This window comes from Pelophylax lessonae (genome assembly GCF_965119305.1).
Source record: "Pelophylax lessonae genome assembly, chromosome: 2".
Classification (NCBI taxonomy): Eukaryota; Metazoa; Chordata; class Amphibia; order Anura; family Ranidae; genus Pelophylax; species Pelophylax lessonae.
Window position 1 is genome coordinate 321,231,525 of NC_138769.1, and position 18,050 is coordinate 321,249,574.

The 18,050-nt window shown below is 45.0% G+C and overlaps 1 protein-coding gene across 4 annotated transcripts in view; it reads right to left on the reverse strand.

The window, feature by feature from the left end:
• Nucleotides 1-17,386, reverse strand: part of WDTC1 (WD and tetratricopeptide repeats 1) — a 78,228-nt gene extending 60,842 nt beyond the window's left edge. Inside the window, exons 1-2 of one of the 4 annotated variants that reach the window (XM_082247059.1) lie at nt 17,302-17,386; nt 16,481-16,606 (exon numbers count right to left, since the gene is read on the reverse strand). In XM_082247059.1, the coding sequence (XP_082103185.1) occupies nt 16,481-16,528 (48 nt within the window). In that variant the 5' untranslated portion in view covers nt 16,529-16,606; nt 17,302-17,386. Of the gene's footprint in view, nt 1-16,480; nt 16,607-17,066; nt 17,225-17,291 lie in introns of those variants that run through there. The other 3 variants (XM_082247062.1, XM_082247060.1, XM_082247061.1) reach the window with 3 other exon arrangements.
• Nucleotides 17,387-18,050: the final 664 nt, after the last annotated feature.

The window sequence follows — 18,050 nt, forward strand, 5'->3', positions numbered from 1 at the left end:
ACGCAGGGAGGGCTTGGGATGCAGAATATCACTTATTACAAAGTAGCTCAGAAAGCTCCATTAGTTCAACTATTTGCAGGAAAGGCCGCATCTCTCTGGACCCTTATTGATGTAGTAAACACTGACTCAGTCCCGCTTTCTTCTTTACCTTGGCTCCCGCACCAACTTCACCCACCTTTAAACCCTGTCCTGTATAAAATATTCGGCTCATCTAATATCACCACAGTCCCCCCCACCTTCTTGAAATATTAAAATCCCTTTATTCCCTCCAGGTCTGAAGAGAGTCCCAAGAGCTATCCCTGATGGCACAACAAGAGCTTGACGAAAGTTCGGTCCTTACTGTCCCCTTACAGCATCATCCCCTTCCAACGTCTCAAAGATACATACGATTTTCCAGATTGAGAAATTTCATTACCTCCAAATTCCTCACCTTTTGGAATCCCTGACAAAAAACCATGATCGGTCAATGACAGCGATGGCATTTGAAACCAGATGTCTGATGTCCCCTACAACCCAAGGTCTCATTTCTCTATTATACTGCTCCATTCCATATAATTTCAACTCATGTACCCCATCTTACTGCTCTAATTGGGAAAGGGACTTTAGTACCACGCAAACCCCCCAAGACCTGGAGTAAAATGTGGGAGGCATTATTTGGTTTCTTTCATAACAGAACAGCTTTAACAAACTCTTTCAAAGTCTTGTCCCAGATGGTACTTTACCCTTGCTAGAATTGCTCAATATCTCTCTACCTACCCTTCTACATGCTTTAGGGCACAGGTGTCAAACACAAGGCCCGTGGGCCGAATCCGGCCCTCCAGGCCATTTTATGTGGCCCTCGAACCTCTCCTGTAGCTGCAGGAAAGCTCCAGTCCTCCTCCAGACCTTATACTTTCTGCTTTCCAGGAATGCCTGCAGCTTCTTCCCAGCAGCACCAAGAGGTAAGGGAGGTGCACTGTGATGTAAGGGAGGGTGGGGGACTCAACTTTTGATAGCGGAGAGGCTCTTAACGCCTTATGTAAGGGTAGGGGATGCTCTTGACATCTAGTCTTACAGATACAACCGGCCCTTTTGAGGCAATCATAATGCTGATGCGGCCCGTGACTAAATTGAGTTTGACACCCCTGCTTTAGGGGATGCTCAGACTTAGATGATTTGAAGCATATACACTCACTGGCCCCTTTATTAGGTACACCTTGTTGAATTGCTAATCAGCCATTTAAACGCCATGGCCAACCAGAGTATTGTTGCCGATCATGTCCACCCCTTAATGACTACAGTGTACTCACCTTCTGACTGCTAATTCCAGCAGGATAATGCGCCATGCTCAAATCATCTCACCACTGGTTTCTTGAACATCACAATGAGTTCACTGTACTCTTATGGCCTCCACAGTCACCAGATCTAAATCCAATAGAGCACCTTTGGGATGTGGTGGAAGGGACATTAGCATCATGGATGTGTAGCTGACAAACCTGCAGCCACTGCATGATGCTTTCATGTCATTATGGCCCAAAATCTCTGAGGAATGTTTCCAACACCTTGTTGAATCTATGCCAGGAAGAATTACGGGAGTTCTGAAGGCAAAAGGGGGTCCAACCCAGTACTAGCAAGGTGTACCTAAAAAAATGGCCAGTGAATGTATGGTGGACATGCCTTGAGGTCAAACGACTGTGGATAAGGGTCTGCAATGTGGTCAATTCGATGTTACACATAAACTTACAAAAAGACCCTTGTGAGGTGCTCCTACACAAACAGATAGAAGGCGCTACCAAACAAAACCATGATCTTGTGAACCATATATTCTCGGCCATGAAACAGACATTTGCAAAACGTGAAAGACGCAGATTCTCAACTTCGATGAAGCAAAAAATATCGTATGCATCTGGTAGCCCTGGCTAGATTACTTCCCATTAGTACAATCGCCTACGCAGTTCCTGGAACTGTATTCTATTACGGCATGTTAACATAGAAACATAGAATGTGTCGGCAGATAAGAACCATTTGGCCCATCTAGTCTGCCCAATATATCTGAATCCTATGAATAGTCCCTGGCCCTATCTTATATGAAGGATAGCCTTATGCCTATCCCATGCATGCTTAAACTCCTTCACTGTATTTGCAGCTACCACTTCTGCAGGAAGGTTATTCCATGCATCCACTACTCTCTCAGTAAAGTAATACTTCCTCATATTACTTTTAAACCTTTGCCCCTCTAATTTAAAACTGTGTCCTCTTGTGGTAGTTTTTCTTCTTTTAAATATGCTCTCCTCCTTTACCGAGTTCATTCCCTTTATGTATTTAAAAGTTTCTATCATATCCCCTCTGTCTCTTCTTTCTTCCAAGCTATACATGTTAAGGTCCTTTATCCTTTCCTGGTAAGTTTTTTCCTGCAATCCATGTACTAGTTTAGTAGCTCTTCTCTGAACTCTCTCTAGAGTATCTATATCCTTCTGGAGATATGGCCTCCAGTACTGCGCACAATACTCCAAGTGAGGTCTCACCAGTGTTCTGTACAGCGGCATAAGCACTTCTCTCTTTCTACTGCTTATACCTCTCCCTATACATCCAAGCATTCTGCTGGCATTTCGTGCTGCTCTATTACATTGTCTTCCCACCTTTAAGTCTTCTGAAATAATTACTCCTAAATCCCTTTCCTCAGATACTGAGGTCAGGACTGTGTCAAATATTCTATATTCTGGTGTTCTATTCCGCTATTCAATAAACACCCATTTAGGGAAAAAATATTACATTGCAGCCTAGTCTGCATATTTTACTGTGAGATACACCCTTTGGATACTGTTGTTCTATTCTGCTATTCAAGAAACACCCATTTAGGGAAAAAATATTACATTGCGGCCTAGTCTGCATATGTTACAGCGCAACAAGGCACACAGGTCTCGCATGGAGGCCCAGTTACTGGTGGTGAAGTGGTGCTGTTCCGCAGAGCGACTCATGCCTGCGTGCTGCAGCTGAAAATCCACAACGGCCCCCTTGTTCCCCCTGTGGGCATGTCACATATGAGGCGGTGAATGGGAAGGCCGAAGTTACGCTGCAGCGCTGACAGGCAAGCAGCAGGGTGAGAACGCCGAAAGTGCGCACAGACGGCCCGCACTTTCCGCAGCAGCTCTGACATATCGGGGTAATTTCTAAGGAACCTCTGCACCACCAAATTCAGCACATGCGCCAGGCAGGGGATATGTGTCAAACCGGCTAGGCCCAGAGCTGCTACGAGATTTCGCCCATTATCGCCCACCACCAGGCCGGGCTTGAGGCTCACTGGCACCAACCACTCATCGGTGTTCTGTTGAATACCCCTCCACAACTCCTGCGCGGTGTGTGTTTTTTCCCCCAAACAGGCAAGTTTTAAAACTGCCTGCTGTCGTTTACCCCTGGCTAAGCTGAAGTTGGTGGTGGTGTTACGCTGACTGGATGAGGAGGCGGTAGAAGATGAGAAAACGGAGTAGGAGGAGTTAGGAACAGGAGGCAAACTGAAGCCAACTGCAATCCTCGGTGGTGGAAGGACATGCGCCAAACTGCTATCCGCCTCTGGCCCAGCCGCCACTGCATATACCCAGTGTGCTGTTAGGGAGATATAACGTCCCTGACCGTGCTTACGGGTCTACGTATCCGTAGTTAGGTGGACCTTGCCACAGATGGCGTTGCGCAGTGCACACCTGATTTTGTCACCCACTTGGTTGTGCAGGGAAGGGATGGCTTGTTTGGAAAAGTAGTGTCGGCTGGGCACGACGTACTGTGGGACAGCCAGAGCCATAAGGCTTTTAAAACTCTGCGTCTCCACCAGACGGAATGACAGCATTTCAAAGGCCAGGAATTTTGAAATGCTGGCATTCAGGGCCAGGGATCGCGGATGGGTGGGGGGGGGGGGGGTACTTCCTCTTCCGCTCCAGTGTTTGGGTGATAGAAAGCCGAACGCTTCCACGGGACATTGTGGAGATGGTTGTTGGTGACCCAGGTGGTGGTGTTGCTGGCAGATCCTCTGTTTGCGGGGTGGCAGGTGTCGGTCTCACTACAGAGGTGGATGAAGAGGCCGAGACTGCAGCAGCAGAAGAGGAAGCAGAAGGAGCCAGAGACCTTTCTTGGTTTTTGAGGTGTCTACTCCACTGCAGCTCGTGCTTTGCACTTAGATGCCTGGTCATGCAGGTTGTGCTCAGGTTGAGAAGGTTTATGCCTCGCTTCAGGCTCTGATTGCACAGTGTGCAAACCACTCGTGTTCTGTCATCATCACATTGTCTGAAGAACTGCCATGCTAGGGAACTTCACCAAGCTGGCTTTGGTGTGCTCGGTCCCTTGCTGCATTGGGCAGTAGCAGGCGTAGTGTCTAGGGCACGGACGCTACGCTTTTGCACCCTGCTCCCTCTTCTGCTGTGCTGGTGGCTCTGTGCGACCACCGCCTCTTCCTCCAAACCACTCAGGTCACCTGCATGACGTTCATTCCATGTGGGGTCGAGGACCTCATCATCTTCCACGCAGTCTTCACCCCTGCAACCCTTGTCGGTCTCCACAATTCGGAATTCCGCAGCAGTTGGCACCTGTGTTTCGTCATCATCCGAGACGTGCTGCGATGGTCCTCACATGTACTCATTCTGAGACAAGTGGTTGGGCATCAGTGCACTCAATCTCTTCCACTTCTGGGGCAGGGCTAGATGGATGGCCCTGGGAAACCATGCTAACAGAGTCATCAAAAAGAAGAAGAGACTGCTGCATGACTTGAGAATCAGACTGCTTGGCTGATTTGCAAGGGGGTGAGGTGAAAGATTGATGGACATCATCTGCAGGTGCCAACTCTGACCTTTCAGCAGAAGACTGGGTGGGAAACAATGTGAAGGAACTGGAGGCACTGTCAGCAACCCAATCTACTATCGCCTGTACTTGTTCTGGCCTCAACATTTGTAGAGGTGCATTAGGCCCTGCCAAATACTGCTGTGAGGTTCTGTCGCCTACTCGCAGCTGAGAAAGGTGTTTCACTTGTGCGTGTAGCTGGCATAGATCGACCACGTCCTCTCCTTGCAACAGGAGCTCCATCAGCAGCACCACGACCCAGCACTAACATGGTGGAGCAGTATGTGTGCACACGTACTGAATGACGGGTCTGCCCCCTTCAACTTCTGGGTCTCCAAATTGGGCACATGGCCTGAGCTTGCCCTTTACGCCTTGGAGGTGCTGGCCTGCCCTGCAGCCAGTGTATTATCTGAACGTGTATTTAGCATGGCTGGGGGCTTTATCACAGACAAGCACAGCCGCCTGTCCAGAGCCAATGTGGACAAACTCACGTTCATTAAAATGAACCAGGCATGGATCCCACAGGACTCGTCCATACCTTGTGCAGAATAGACATGTATACCGGCCTTACCCAGCCATTGTTGTATTTTTGATCTCACTCTTTTGGGGTGTAACCCAATTTAAAAAGAAATAAAATTAAAAACCAGTGTTGGCTACCTCGTCCTCCTCCATCTACACCGCCACATCCACCGCCACCTCAACCTCCTAATCCATATGGGCCTCATCCTCCTCCTCCACCGCCGCTTCCACCTACACCACTATATCATCCGCCACCTCAACCTCCTACTCCATATGGGCCTCGTCCTCCTCCTCCTACATCATTCAAGATGATTATTTTTTATTTTTATGTTCTTTTAAGTTATTTCCCTATCCACATTTTGTACTTTCCATGCTCTTAAGATGATTTTGCTGCCATTTGCAGCCCTTTCTATGTTTGTTTTAGAGACATTTTAGTGCTCAAAAGTTCGGGTCTCCATTGACTTCAATGGGGTTCAGGATCGGGGCAAAGTTCGGATTAAGTCCAGTTCACGAACCCGAACTTTTTTTTCAAGTTCGGTCGAACCCGCTGAACCCAAAACATCAAGGTGTTCGCTCAACTCTACCCATAATGACAACGTCAAAGAAGTTTGAAATCTTTGCAAATTTATTAAAAATAAAAAAAATTCACATGCACATTAGTATTCGCAGCCTTTGCTCAATACTTTGTTGAAACACCTTTGGCACCAATTACAGCCTCAAGTCTTTTTGAGCATGATGTTACAAGCTTGGCACACCTATTTTTGGGCAGTTTCTCCCATTCTTCTTTGCTGAACCTCTCAAGCTCCATCAGGGTGGGTGGGAAGCATTGGTGCACAGCCATTTTCAGATTTCTCCAGAGATGCTCAATCGGGTTCAAGTCTGGACTCTGGCTGGGACACTCAAGGACATTCACAGAGTTGTCCCGTAGCCACTTCTTTGTTACCTTGGCTGTGTGCTTAGGGTCATTGTCCTATTGGAAGATGAACTTTTACACCAGTCTAAGGTCCAGAGCACTCTAGAGCAGGTTTTCATAAAAAATGTCTCTGTACATTGCTGCATTCATCTTTCCCTTGATCCTAGGTAGTCTCCCAGTTCCTGCCGCTAACAAACATCCCCTCAGCATGATGCTGCCACCACCATGCTTCACTGTAAGGATGGTATTGGCCAGGTGATAAACGGTGCCTGGTTTCCTCCAAACAATGCGCTTGCCATTCTGGCCAAAGAGTTCAATTCTTTGTTTTATAAGACCAGAGAATTTTGATTCTCATGGTCTGAGAATCCTTCAGGTGCCTTTTTGCAAACTCCAGGTGGGCTGTCATGTGCCTTTTACTGAGGAGAGGCTTCCGTCTGGTCACTCTGCCATACAGGCCTTATTCGAGAAGTGCTGCAGAGATTGTTGTTCTTCTGGAAGGTTCTCCTCTCTCCACAAAGAAACGCTGATCGCTCAGTTTGGCTGGGCCGCCCGCTCTAGGAAGAGTCCTGGTGGTTCCAAACTTCTTTCAGTTATGGATGATGGAGGCCACTGTGCTCATTGGGACCTTCAATGCTGCAGAACATTTTCTGTACCTTTCCCCAGATCTGTGCCTCAATACAATCCTTTCTCGGAGGTCTACAGACAATTCCTTTGACTTTGTAGCTTGGTTTGTGCTCTGACATGCACTGTTAACTATGGGACCCCATATAGACAGGTGTGTGCCTTTCCAAATCATGTCCAATCAACTGAATTTACCACACGTTGACTCCAATCAAGTTGTGGAAACATCTCAAGGATAATCAGTGGAAACAGGATGCACCTGAGCTCAAGTGTGATGGCAAAGGCTGTAAATAATGTACATTTTAAACAAACTTCTTTCACATTGTCAATATGGGGTATTGTTTGTAGAATTTTCAGGAAAATAATGAATTTAATTCATTTTGGAATAAGGCTGTAACATAACAAAATGTGGAAAAAGTGAAGTGCTGTGAATACTTTTTAGATGCATTGTACTTTATTAAAGGCAAGTAATGTAACTAAAGCGGTCTTGTCATAAATTCAGAACTCTGCTGCGACTTGTTCATACTTTATCTCAAGGAGTCTAAACAGGCCTTCTAATTGTTATCATAGGACTATAGAATGATTAGCCTCTTTGTAGTGAAAATCAGAAGATGGTTCTGAGTAGTTTAGCAAAAGAAAACTGAACAGCCTGACACCACTCAGTTCACAAAAATGCTGTGTGCTTTCAACACGCAACAGGACATGGAAGCTGAGTGCATTTCTGGCAGATCAACGGGTATTCGTCTGCACTTTACAAACAAATGGCAACCACCCCAAACTATAGCTAGCTTTTGCAGCAAGGTGAACATGGAAGGGCATGTCAAAAACAAACAAAAATTCCCAGGCTCACTTACCAGCTAGTCTGCAACAAAACCAAATTGACCCCTGCCTAAGGGATCATTTTAAAAGCAAGGGGTTTAATTTGAATTTGAATATATTTGAAAATATATTCGTAAGCTGCAGTGGCTACATCAAGGCACCCCAGTGTACTGCAATCTTCAAACGCTATAATTTTGAGAGTTTCCCAAGTTGGAGCACATATAGTAATGGATAGACTAAGGGCAGGTATGCCTGGAGGGGGCCCATCCCCCAAAGGGACGCACAGGATACCCAGCAAGGGCACAATGGCAACTGAAGGCATCCAGTGCATCCCTAAAAATGTGTGCAACTAAACCACCTGTTTTCAACATGAACTGTCAGTCAGGGTCATTTTGGTTTGTTGCAGGCTGGCTGGTGAGCTGGGAATATTTTTTTTTTTTTTTTTTTACATTCTTCTGTACTTGCAGGGTCTTTAAAGGAATAAAACATGGGGAAATTTCTTGTCTTGCAAATATGTCCTGCAATGTTTTTTCTTACTTTCTTTTCCCTGTCAAAACCTACTGGATCTGTAGTTTTCCCCACTGAGATGGACAGAGCTGGCAGTGTCTGCCAGTGTGACTTATCGACTCCTACAAATTCTAAACAAAAGTTTGACTCCTGCTCATAGCCCTGCTGCCTGAATGTGATTGGATCCCTGCTGCCTGAATGTGATTGGATCATGCATGCATAATCCTACTACCTTTTAATGCCTATGTTCAGCTTTATGGAGTTTGAATATCTTTCAGCTATCCTCTATCATGACACTGTTTATATTGCCCTTTGTGACTATACTGCATGCATAGGTTCTCTAAGGGACACAGGGAACAATCTGATGTTTTTAAAATCATCTTATATACCATGCCCTGCCACCCCAATGTACAAAACAGAACAGGGCACTTTTTTAATTAGATAACAGGGGACTACATAGAGTGGTCAACCTAAAGATCACCAGCAATGATCTGTTACTGAATTCTTAGTGGACAACAGTAAATATCTCAGGCAATCAGGTGTTTTAGTAATCATTCAAGAAGTCTTCCTAAATAAATCAGACCAAAACCGGATCAAAATACTGTACACTTGTCGCTGTCAACCTCAAGTGAATATCACCGAATGAGCTGGCAGACATGTGGCCCATTTGAGAAAATATAGATTTGTTATCCCTATTGTTTCCAGGGAAATCTTCCTGTCTTTAACCACTGTCAATGATCATCAAGATAATTTCTCAGATTAAAAAGGTTTTCCTGATTTCATGCAGGCAAGACCTAACCCACAGACTTACAATGACACACAGGAGCAGGAAAGCAAAGAACTGACAGGCAAAAAAATAGAACCATGCACATGTAAAAAGAGCAAATGTTTCTGCCTCCATACACAACATATGTATTTATTAACAGTACACATAAACTAGGATATCTATAAATATTTAAACTCATTGATAACAATTAAGTATACACCTGTGTGAGGCTGTGTTGTCCCTGCACGGAATGCACAGACGTATCCTGAATCCGTGTAAAGGCAGTCCCATTCATCTCAATGGGATGCACCGACAGATCCGTGTGGGTACATGTCCTTGCTTGTGTCCCAGGTAACATCAATGGTATTGCCTGAACCCAGATGCATGGAACACCAGTGCATTCTGTACAGGCAAAACACAGCTCTTACACAGGTGTATGCGTCAGTATGTCTGTGTGAATGAGTCCTTACTTCCACTGTAAACACAGTAAATATCCAAAACAAGAAAAACATCATCAAAGTTTTTGTAATTGTGCAGCCTTACCACTCAGGGATAGGTGTTTGATCTGGTATTCCCTTTCACTGTCAGCTCAGTGTCAGGCTAGAAGGCCCCCCAAGGAGAATGACCTGCCTCCTGGCTGAGCTATACGCTTATAACAGACATGCTGTCCTGATTTCAGGAGTCGGGCAAAACTAGAAGCTGACTTATAATAGAAATAGGATATCACGATCAGCTGTGTTATTCTCACTAGGTACATGCTGAATTATGCACATCATAGTCAACATTTAGTGGGCGATTCATAAAATGCAGGCCACAGCATGTATTCATCTCTAATTAGCGCAGTACAGTTTTGTGATTGCAGGTAAACGGTCCTGTAACTGACCGGTCATGTGACCAGGCTCTCCTAGATTTTTTTATTTACCATTTGTGATATTCTATGATTTTGTAACTAAACCCTTCCACCTTGTACAGCCAAAAAGGGTGCCATTTTATCCTTTGTTTAGATCTGGAGTTTCCATTGTGTTGCACATGTGATCACCTATGGACACCAGCCACGAAAGTTCAGCTGGGAGACAACATAAGCACACTAGTGGCTGTGACAGTCATCACCAGAGGCATCTCTTCAATGGAACAATTTTGGGAGACAGTCAAATTGGTGGGCATAATGCCACTTTAAATTATAGCAAATAAAATAGGTGAGGAATTTAGTCAATTACAGGATCTGCCATTTTTATTATAAGCGGAACTTTCCCTAGAACAGCTTGTTAAAAAATAGAAAGGGAGAGGATTGGTGCAACAATAGTTGCCCAACAAGAGATTGCTGACTTTAAAGGCACATACTGGATAGGCAAAATAGTTTAGTTTAAAACATTTACATTTTATTGAGAATATTCTTTTTTAAAAAAAGAAAAAAACAAAAAATCATATGTGCATAATACAACGCATTAAAAACAGAACTATTTGTGGAGGAAAAGCTCCATACAAGTTCAAAATGGATATACACACATTGTACACAGATTGTTACAAGAGGTACGTGTGTTGTACTGGTCTGGAAAGACCAGTACAACAGAAATCCTCTCCCTTTCTGTTTACACATTTAGGATTATGGCACACGAGGGTTAGCTCACCTTCCTTTCTAGCTTGTTAAAAAATAATGTTCTTTAGTAAGGAACATACATTCAACATTATTTAATGATGCTACCAAAATTAGTCAGTGCTGTAAATTGTCTCCAGTATTCCTCTCATCTCCTGTTGCTGGAGGCTGCCATTTGGCTAAAGCCCAGAGCCCCTGAACAGCAGTAAATCATAAAGCAGGACTAAATCCATTGATTTAATAGTTTAAAAAAAAACAGTTACATTCCTGGAATGCCGAGATTGCTAATGGTCACATTTACTTGTGTCCTCAACCAAACTCAAACCATCAATTGGCTGGTGTCATAACTGATCACATGTGCAGAACCATGGCAGGTGCAGATCAAACAGAAGCAGCTTCCTTGGCTGAAAAGTCTGGGAGGGTTTAATTCTTGTTTAAAACTGCCAGATGATCGGCCTCTACAAATCAAGGCAGTGGCTAAAAATTGAGAGCGACTGAGCACGTCCAGAGCAGAGTGAGACAGGGTTTTACTGGATTTTAAACAGTAAAGACCCTTCTTTTAAATGTTTTACATAGCTATATCTGCAAAAGGGGGGCCAACATGACGTGATCTAGCAGGACTTAATTTTCTGACTAAAGTTCCACTTTAACTACTTGTTTCTATGTTTACCTATAATTCACACTCCATATTTAATTTTACCAGATTATGCCCATTAACAATAAGATGTTCTGTGCACATTACAACAATGATGCATTTGATTTTTAATTGGAGTTATTAAATCATATTTATGATAGAACAGATCTGACTGAAAGAGGATTTATTTTCATACAAGCAAAATGCATTTCCAAGTACCTGAGAAATGAGATGAAAAGAAACCGTCTCATCAGACTCTGGTGTTAAATTTGGGTTCTTTTTTTTTTTTTTGGGTTCTTGAATGAATATCAGAATTATTTACTAAAGGGGTTGAGAATATTCACACAATAAATTGTGCACATATTCACTTCAATTATCCAATTATATAAGTAAGCAGTAACTTTCTTTTCACATGATTGGATAGCTAAAGATCATATTCTTACAATTTAGTATATCAGCCTCCATGACTTGGATAAAGGAGAAAGTCCAGGCTTTATCACAGATTGTTTGGGATTTCGGTTTAGGTGCCCCCAGATCTTTCAGGACCCTAAAAACAGCCATGTATATAAAAACTGCAAAGTAATAAAATGCACATTTGTGATCTTCTCCAGAAAATTATCTGTCCATTTACAGGAATTCAGCTTTCTATGAACTGGTGCCCATATACACTGTTCAAAAAAATTAAGCAAACATTTCTAATCAGAGTGCAGCATCAAGTCAATTAAACTCCTGGGATACTGATCTGATCAGTTAAGTAGCAGAGGGGATTGTTAATTTAATTAACACCAAAGCAGCTAAAACTGATTAACAGGTGCACTAGATTGGCAACAATGAGAATTGGAATGGTTTTACAGGTGAAGGCCACTGACATTTTTTTTACCTACTCATTTTTTCTGAATGTTTTTCACTAGTTTTGCTTTTGGCTAGGGTCAGTGTCACTACTGGTAGCATTAAGGCAATACCTGGACCCTATAGAGGTTGCACAGGCAGTCCAACTCCTCCAGAATGGCACATCAATACATGCCATTGCCAGAAGATTTGCTGAGTCTCCCAGTTCAGTCTCAAGAGCATTGAGGAGATTCCAGGAGACAGGCAGTTACTCTAGGAGAGCTGGACAGGGCCGTAGAAGGTTCTTAACCCATCAGCAGAACCAGGTATCTGCACCGTTGTGCAAGGAGGAACAGGATGAACACTGCCAGAGCCCAACAAAATTACCTCCGGCAGGCCACTGGTGTGAATGTCTCTGACCAAACAATGAGAAACAGACTTCATGAGGGTGGCCTGAGGGCCCGACATCCTTTAGGGGGCCCTGTGCTCACTGCCCAGCACTGTGGAGCTTGACTGGCACTTGCCATTGAACACTAGAATTGGCAGGTCTGCCATTGGCGACCTGTGCTTTTCACAGATGAGAGCAGGTTCACTCTGAGCACATGTGACCGACGTGAAATGATATGGAGAAGCCATCCAGAACGTTATACTGCCTGTAACATTGTTCAGCATGATCAGTTTGGTGGTGGGTCAGGATGGTCTGGGGAGGCATATCCATGGAGGGACGCACAGACCTCTATAGGCTAGACAACGGAACCCTGACTGCCATTCGGTATTGGGATGAATTCCTTGGACCCATTGTCAGACCCTACGCTGGTGCAGTGGGTCCTGCGTTCCTCCTGGTGCATGACAATGCCCGGTTTCATGTGAGAGTATGCAGCCTTCCTGGAGGATAAAGGAATTGATAGCAATGAATGGCCCCCATGCTCGCCTGGCCTAAATCCAATAAAACACCTCTGGGACATTATGTTTCGGTCTATGTGATGCGGCCAGGTTGCACCTCAGTCTGTTCATCTCAGTGATGCCCTGGTTCGGATCTGGGAGGAAATACCCCGTACACCATCCGTCATCTCATCAAGAGCAAGTCCCAATGTTGTGAGGCAAGCAAACAAGCACGTGGGGGGGGGGGGGGCATAAAAACTACTGAGTACCATTTTGAGTTGCTGCAATGAAATTTCAGCAAAATGGACTAGCCTGTGTCATCATTTTTTCACTTTGATTTTCGGGGTGTCTTTGAATTCAGCCCTCTGTAGGTTGATCATTTTTTTTTCCATCAATTGATGTGGCATCTTATCATTCCTAAGAGATTATCCAGTCTATATCAGTATAGATATCCAGCATGATATTTTTCCCCATTGAGATCTGATTTGTTTTCAAAGTGTTACTTTAATTCATTTGAGTAGCGTATAACAGTTCAGCAGAAGTAAATACATGGTTACATGAGGTAAATGGGCTTCGGGTCCAGGGGACCATACCTTAACTAAAGGAAATCAATACTGAAGCCTTCCCACTGTGCATGCGAGAGCCACTCTATGCTTTCTGAATGATCCCATAGTCTACTGGGACCTGTGATGTGTCCCAGAAGACTGCGGGGAAAGGAGTGGGGCTGATCACTTTGGCAGTGGAGTTTAATTTATTAATTTAACTAAAAGCAGAAATAAACCCTCCAATCTTTTACAGCCAAGGAAGCTGCCATTTTAGCCCCTGTTTGATCTTCAATTCAAATATGTAATAGTTATGACACCAGCTGTTTGCTGGCTTAACAGTTCGGTTGAGAGCACAAGCAACTATGACAGTTATTTAAAGCGGAGTTCCACCCAAAAGTGGAACTTCCGCTTTAGGGAGTCCTGACCCCCCGACATGCCACATTTGGCATGTCATTTTTTGGGGGGGGGAGCGGGTACCTAGTTTTGACAGGTACCCGCTCCCACTTCCGCTCGGAGCGCCGCGGCGCCCTGAGCGGAAGTTCTCCTCTTCCCCTCCCTCCCTGCAATCTTCTGGGACACGTCAGAGGTCCCAGAAGATTGCCGGCCAATCACGGCGCGCAGCGCGACTCGCGCATGCGCAGTGGGTACCCGGCTGTGAAGCCGCAAACTGTAACAGCCGGGTGCCCACAGCAGTGATGCCGGCGCCGAGGGAGAGGATCGAGGCTTCCGGCGGCCGCATCGCTGGACCGTTGGACAGGTGAGTAAATGGCTGTAACTCCGCTTTAAGACATGCCTTTATTAGGACTATTTTGGGGAATAGTTTATTGGTGGGTTTAGATCAACTTTAATGATATACAAAACACATGCACACTCTGGGATTACACTGTTGCCAGAGATTAAAGCTTGTACATGTGATCACATAAAAAGTGATGTTAATTGGTGAAAAAAAAAAAAGATAAAACATATACCAATGCAGATTATAAAAATAAATTTCCTGACACCTTTATTCCCAGGGAATGACAAGTTTATTCCCAGGGAATGACAGGTGTTCTATGCAAAGGTGTTCCTGTAAAAAGCAATGACAGTTGGTGACAGGTGTTATGTGTACTGGTGTTGTATTCACAGTTATTACTGTAAAAAAAAATGCCTGAAACACAAAGAGGCTATATGGATCATTTCATACATCCAAACATGTGCATCTGTACAAGGACAAATGCACAGCTCTGGAAACACATAGACAGTGTTCAAAACTGTGCATCTGTCCTTGTATGGGTCAATTAACTGGAATGTGCGGGAAGATCTGTACAGCCATCGCATTTCACAGCCTGTCAGTGATTTTTGCTAGAAATGGTCAAACAATGGTTCGAACCTACCTCGGTGAGCCCCCCAGGAAGCTATCACTGTACTGGACCAATCATAAGCGACCAAACCATTCCTCGCTCCGTGTATACATGTGGCTGTGGGACTGGGAATCTCCTAGTCGCAGATTGGCATAGTACAGGCGACATCTTCTTGTCTGGCTTGCCAATGTGGTTTCGCTCAGGATCTGAGCTCATCCCTAGATTTTGCAGGCTGCATGCACTGATCACCTGGAACACAAAGGTGACCTGTCCATTTTTCAGGCGGACCCGATCAGGCCCTCTATTCACCTCTACAGGGTGGCAGATGTAAAATGACTTGTGTCCATTTATACCTGCCTACCTCCAATCTAATTCAATCCGCCAAAAACCGAATTGGATACGTTCCCCTCCGTCTGGCTGGATTAGATCGGAGGGCAGTTGGATATAAAATGGACAGCCAGTCCGTTTAAATAAGCAGAGCAGACACAGACCTGTTTCCCGTCCGCTCCTCCCAGATCAGCAGGGGATCAGCGGACAGATCCCCTGCTGAGAAAAAAAAAATCTGGCCTGTGAAATGGGCCTTAAAGTAGAAGTTCACTCTAAAACTAAAATCCATAAATTTACTTGCATCCACAATCCAAGACTAACCTATCTAGCCCTGTAAAGGAGAAATATCTCTAAAGCTGGATTCACACCTTTCTGTGTCGTTTTCAATAATCATGTGCTTTTCACTCTGCTAGCACAACTAATAGCGATGGGCTCAGGCGTGTTTGGGATTGTAATACCAACCCACCTGAGCAATCCTGCCCAGAAGAAGATACTGAACACCGCCAATCATAGGCAGCGAGGCATTTCTTGCTCCACAGCTGCACAGACTGGGAAATGCCTCACTGCCTATAATAGGCAGTGTGCAGTGCTGGCTTCCTGGCAGGATTGCTCAGGTGGGATGGGACTACGATCCTGAACACGCCCAAGCCCGTCACTAGCCACTAGAGATGGACTTAGGCGTATTTAGGATCCTAGTCCCAACCCACCAGGAAGCGGACACTGCACTCTACTTATCACAGGCAGTGAAAGACTTCCCAGTCCGCAGCTGCACAGACTGGAAATTGTCTCACTGCCTGCGATTAGCAGGGTGCAGTGTCGGCTTCCTGGTGGGATCGGGCAGGTGGGATAGGACTAGGATCCTGAACACATCAGAGCCCATCTCTACTAGCGATGGGCTCGGGTGTGTTTGGATCCAGTCTGCCAGCACTGCACCCTGCCAATCAGCAATGATTAAGCACTTTGTGTGAAACCCGTCTGCTGACCAGTGTGTTGCCCTGTATGTCGGATCTATGAATTTTTGATAAATCTTTTGTTTTCCTATTTCTAGAAGTGCCGCTTTTCTCTTCTATTGTATGGACCCTGCCAGTCATAGGCAGCATGTGAATGTGCAGCTGTCAGTCGGTAAATGCCTCCCTGCCTATAATTGACGGTGTGCAGCAACGGCTTCCTGGCGGGTTTGATCTGAAAATGCCCGAGCCCATCACTCCTAGCCACTAATAAGCTCTATGATTCACAGCAACGTATTGGACAGACATGAACTAGCACCTTTTGCAACAGTGGCTAACCTGTGTACCTGTAGGTGTGATTCGGCCCTACAGGAGCGTACATAACACACATACATAAAATACATCATTTGGATATTTTAATATCGGTCTTCATACCCTGATCTGCCTGTGGATGATATCCTGAGCGATGTTGATTCCTTCCATGCTGGACCTAAGACATGGGCATTCACAGTGCCACTGACCGAAGCTGTACTATTGCCATGCCTCTTGTTTTCCAGACACCTGTAAGATGAAAACACCATTAGGTAAAGCAAACCAAATGACTCTAGCGCATACCTATAAATGATTCCTAAAATATTTAAAACATTATGATTTAAAGGGACTAAAAAATACATCGGGGGTGTGATTTGGGAAAAACAGAACATCCCGTTGCCCGTAGATTCCGTCATGCATTTAAAAGCTTCTACCTGACCGGGTTACTACAGGCAACGACTCCATTTCTGCTCCAGGTTACAGATCAGCCCCTATGAAAGGCATACTTGTTACAGTAGACGTGCTAGAACAGAAGAACACAACTAACGTATCAATAAGCTTTATTTGGAATGCACAATATAGCAATGCAGAGGTATGAGGAAGCCTGGCTGTTGTAAATGAACTTCTAACTAGCTGCTCTCCATTACCCAACTCCTACTGGTCTAAGCATTACAGATATATCTAAATACACACATTCACCACTACATACCAACACAGTACATGTATGTTTATAGTATCTTCCTAACACCCCACTCATCTGCCACAGGGACTAACAAGCACTCTTGTGTGCTACAAAGACCCCAGCCTCTGCACCATACCAGCACTCTCTACGATTACGTATATAAATCATAGCTCTATTCAAGGCCAACGCATTGTTTTCATGTCGCTTCCCCCCACCTTCTCCAACGGCCAGGCCCCCTGACAGTCCAGTTACCCGTGTTTACCTCCCTGGCTGTCTCTCAGAACGGGCACTCTCCCACTACGTAATTACCGTAAACGTATCATCTAATGGCCGGTCTACGCCACGCATAGTGCGCATCTGCACGTTGTAGAATACAGCTGGACGTACTAACTTCATTCTACTGCTCCCTGGCAACGCGCGAATGGAGAGGAAAGAAGTTATGGACCAATGAGCGGCGCTGCTCCGGCAGAGCGATCGGTGGCGGAGCCAATAGGAGAGAGTGGCCGGATCAGCTGTCAAGTTAGGTTGCAGAGAAGAGCAAGCAGTGGCGCAGTTAATGATACGCCTAGCGCAAAGCAGCGCGGGAGTTGTAGTACGTGAGTTTACGTGATTGAAGTTTCCTCAGAGTGATTGAAAGGAGAAGGCAGCTTACATTGTAAGAAATGGATATTTATGTATTGATTTATGGCGTGGTTTAGAAAGGGTTTTGGTATACGTTGGTAAAATGTAATAGTCATAGCAGAAGGAAGTCATTCATGAGACACCAGTCAGCAGGCTGCAATGATGACCATGGTCACCAAAGAGAGAAAAATGACCCATTTAGAGTTGTCACTGGAACAGGAATATAGGGGGCACTTATCACCCTTATACCCTTGTCCGCAGGCTAAGGCTGGCATCACACATGTGTGGCTGCAGGGGCAGACTGGCAACTTTCAGCCCAGGGGGCAAATACAAACCAGAGGCCCATGGTGCAGCGACTCGGCCCCGCTCTCCCTTTTCCTGTGCTCCTCC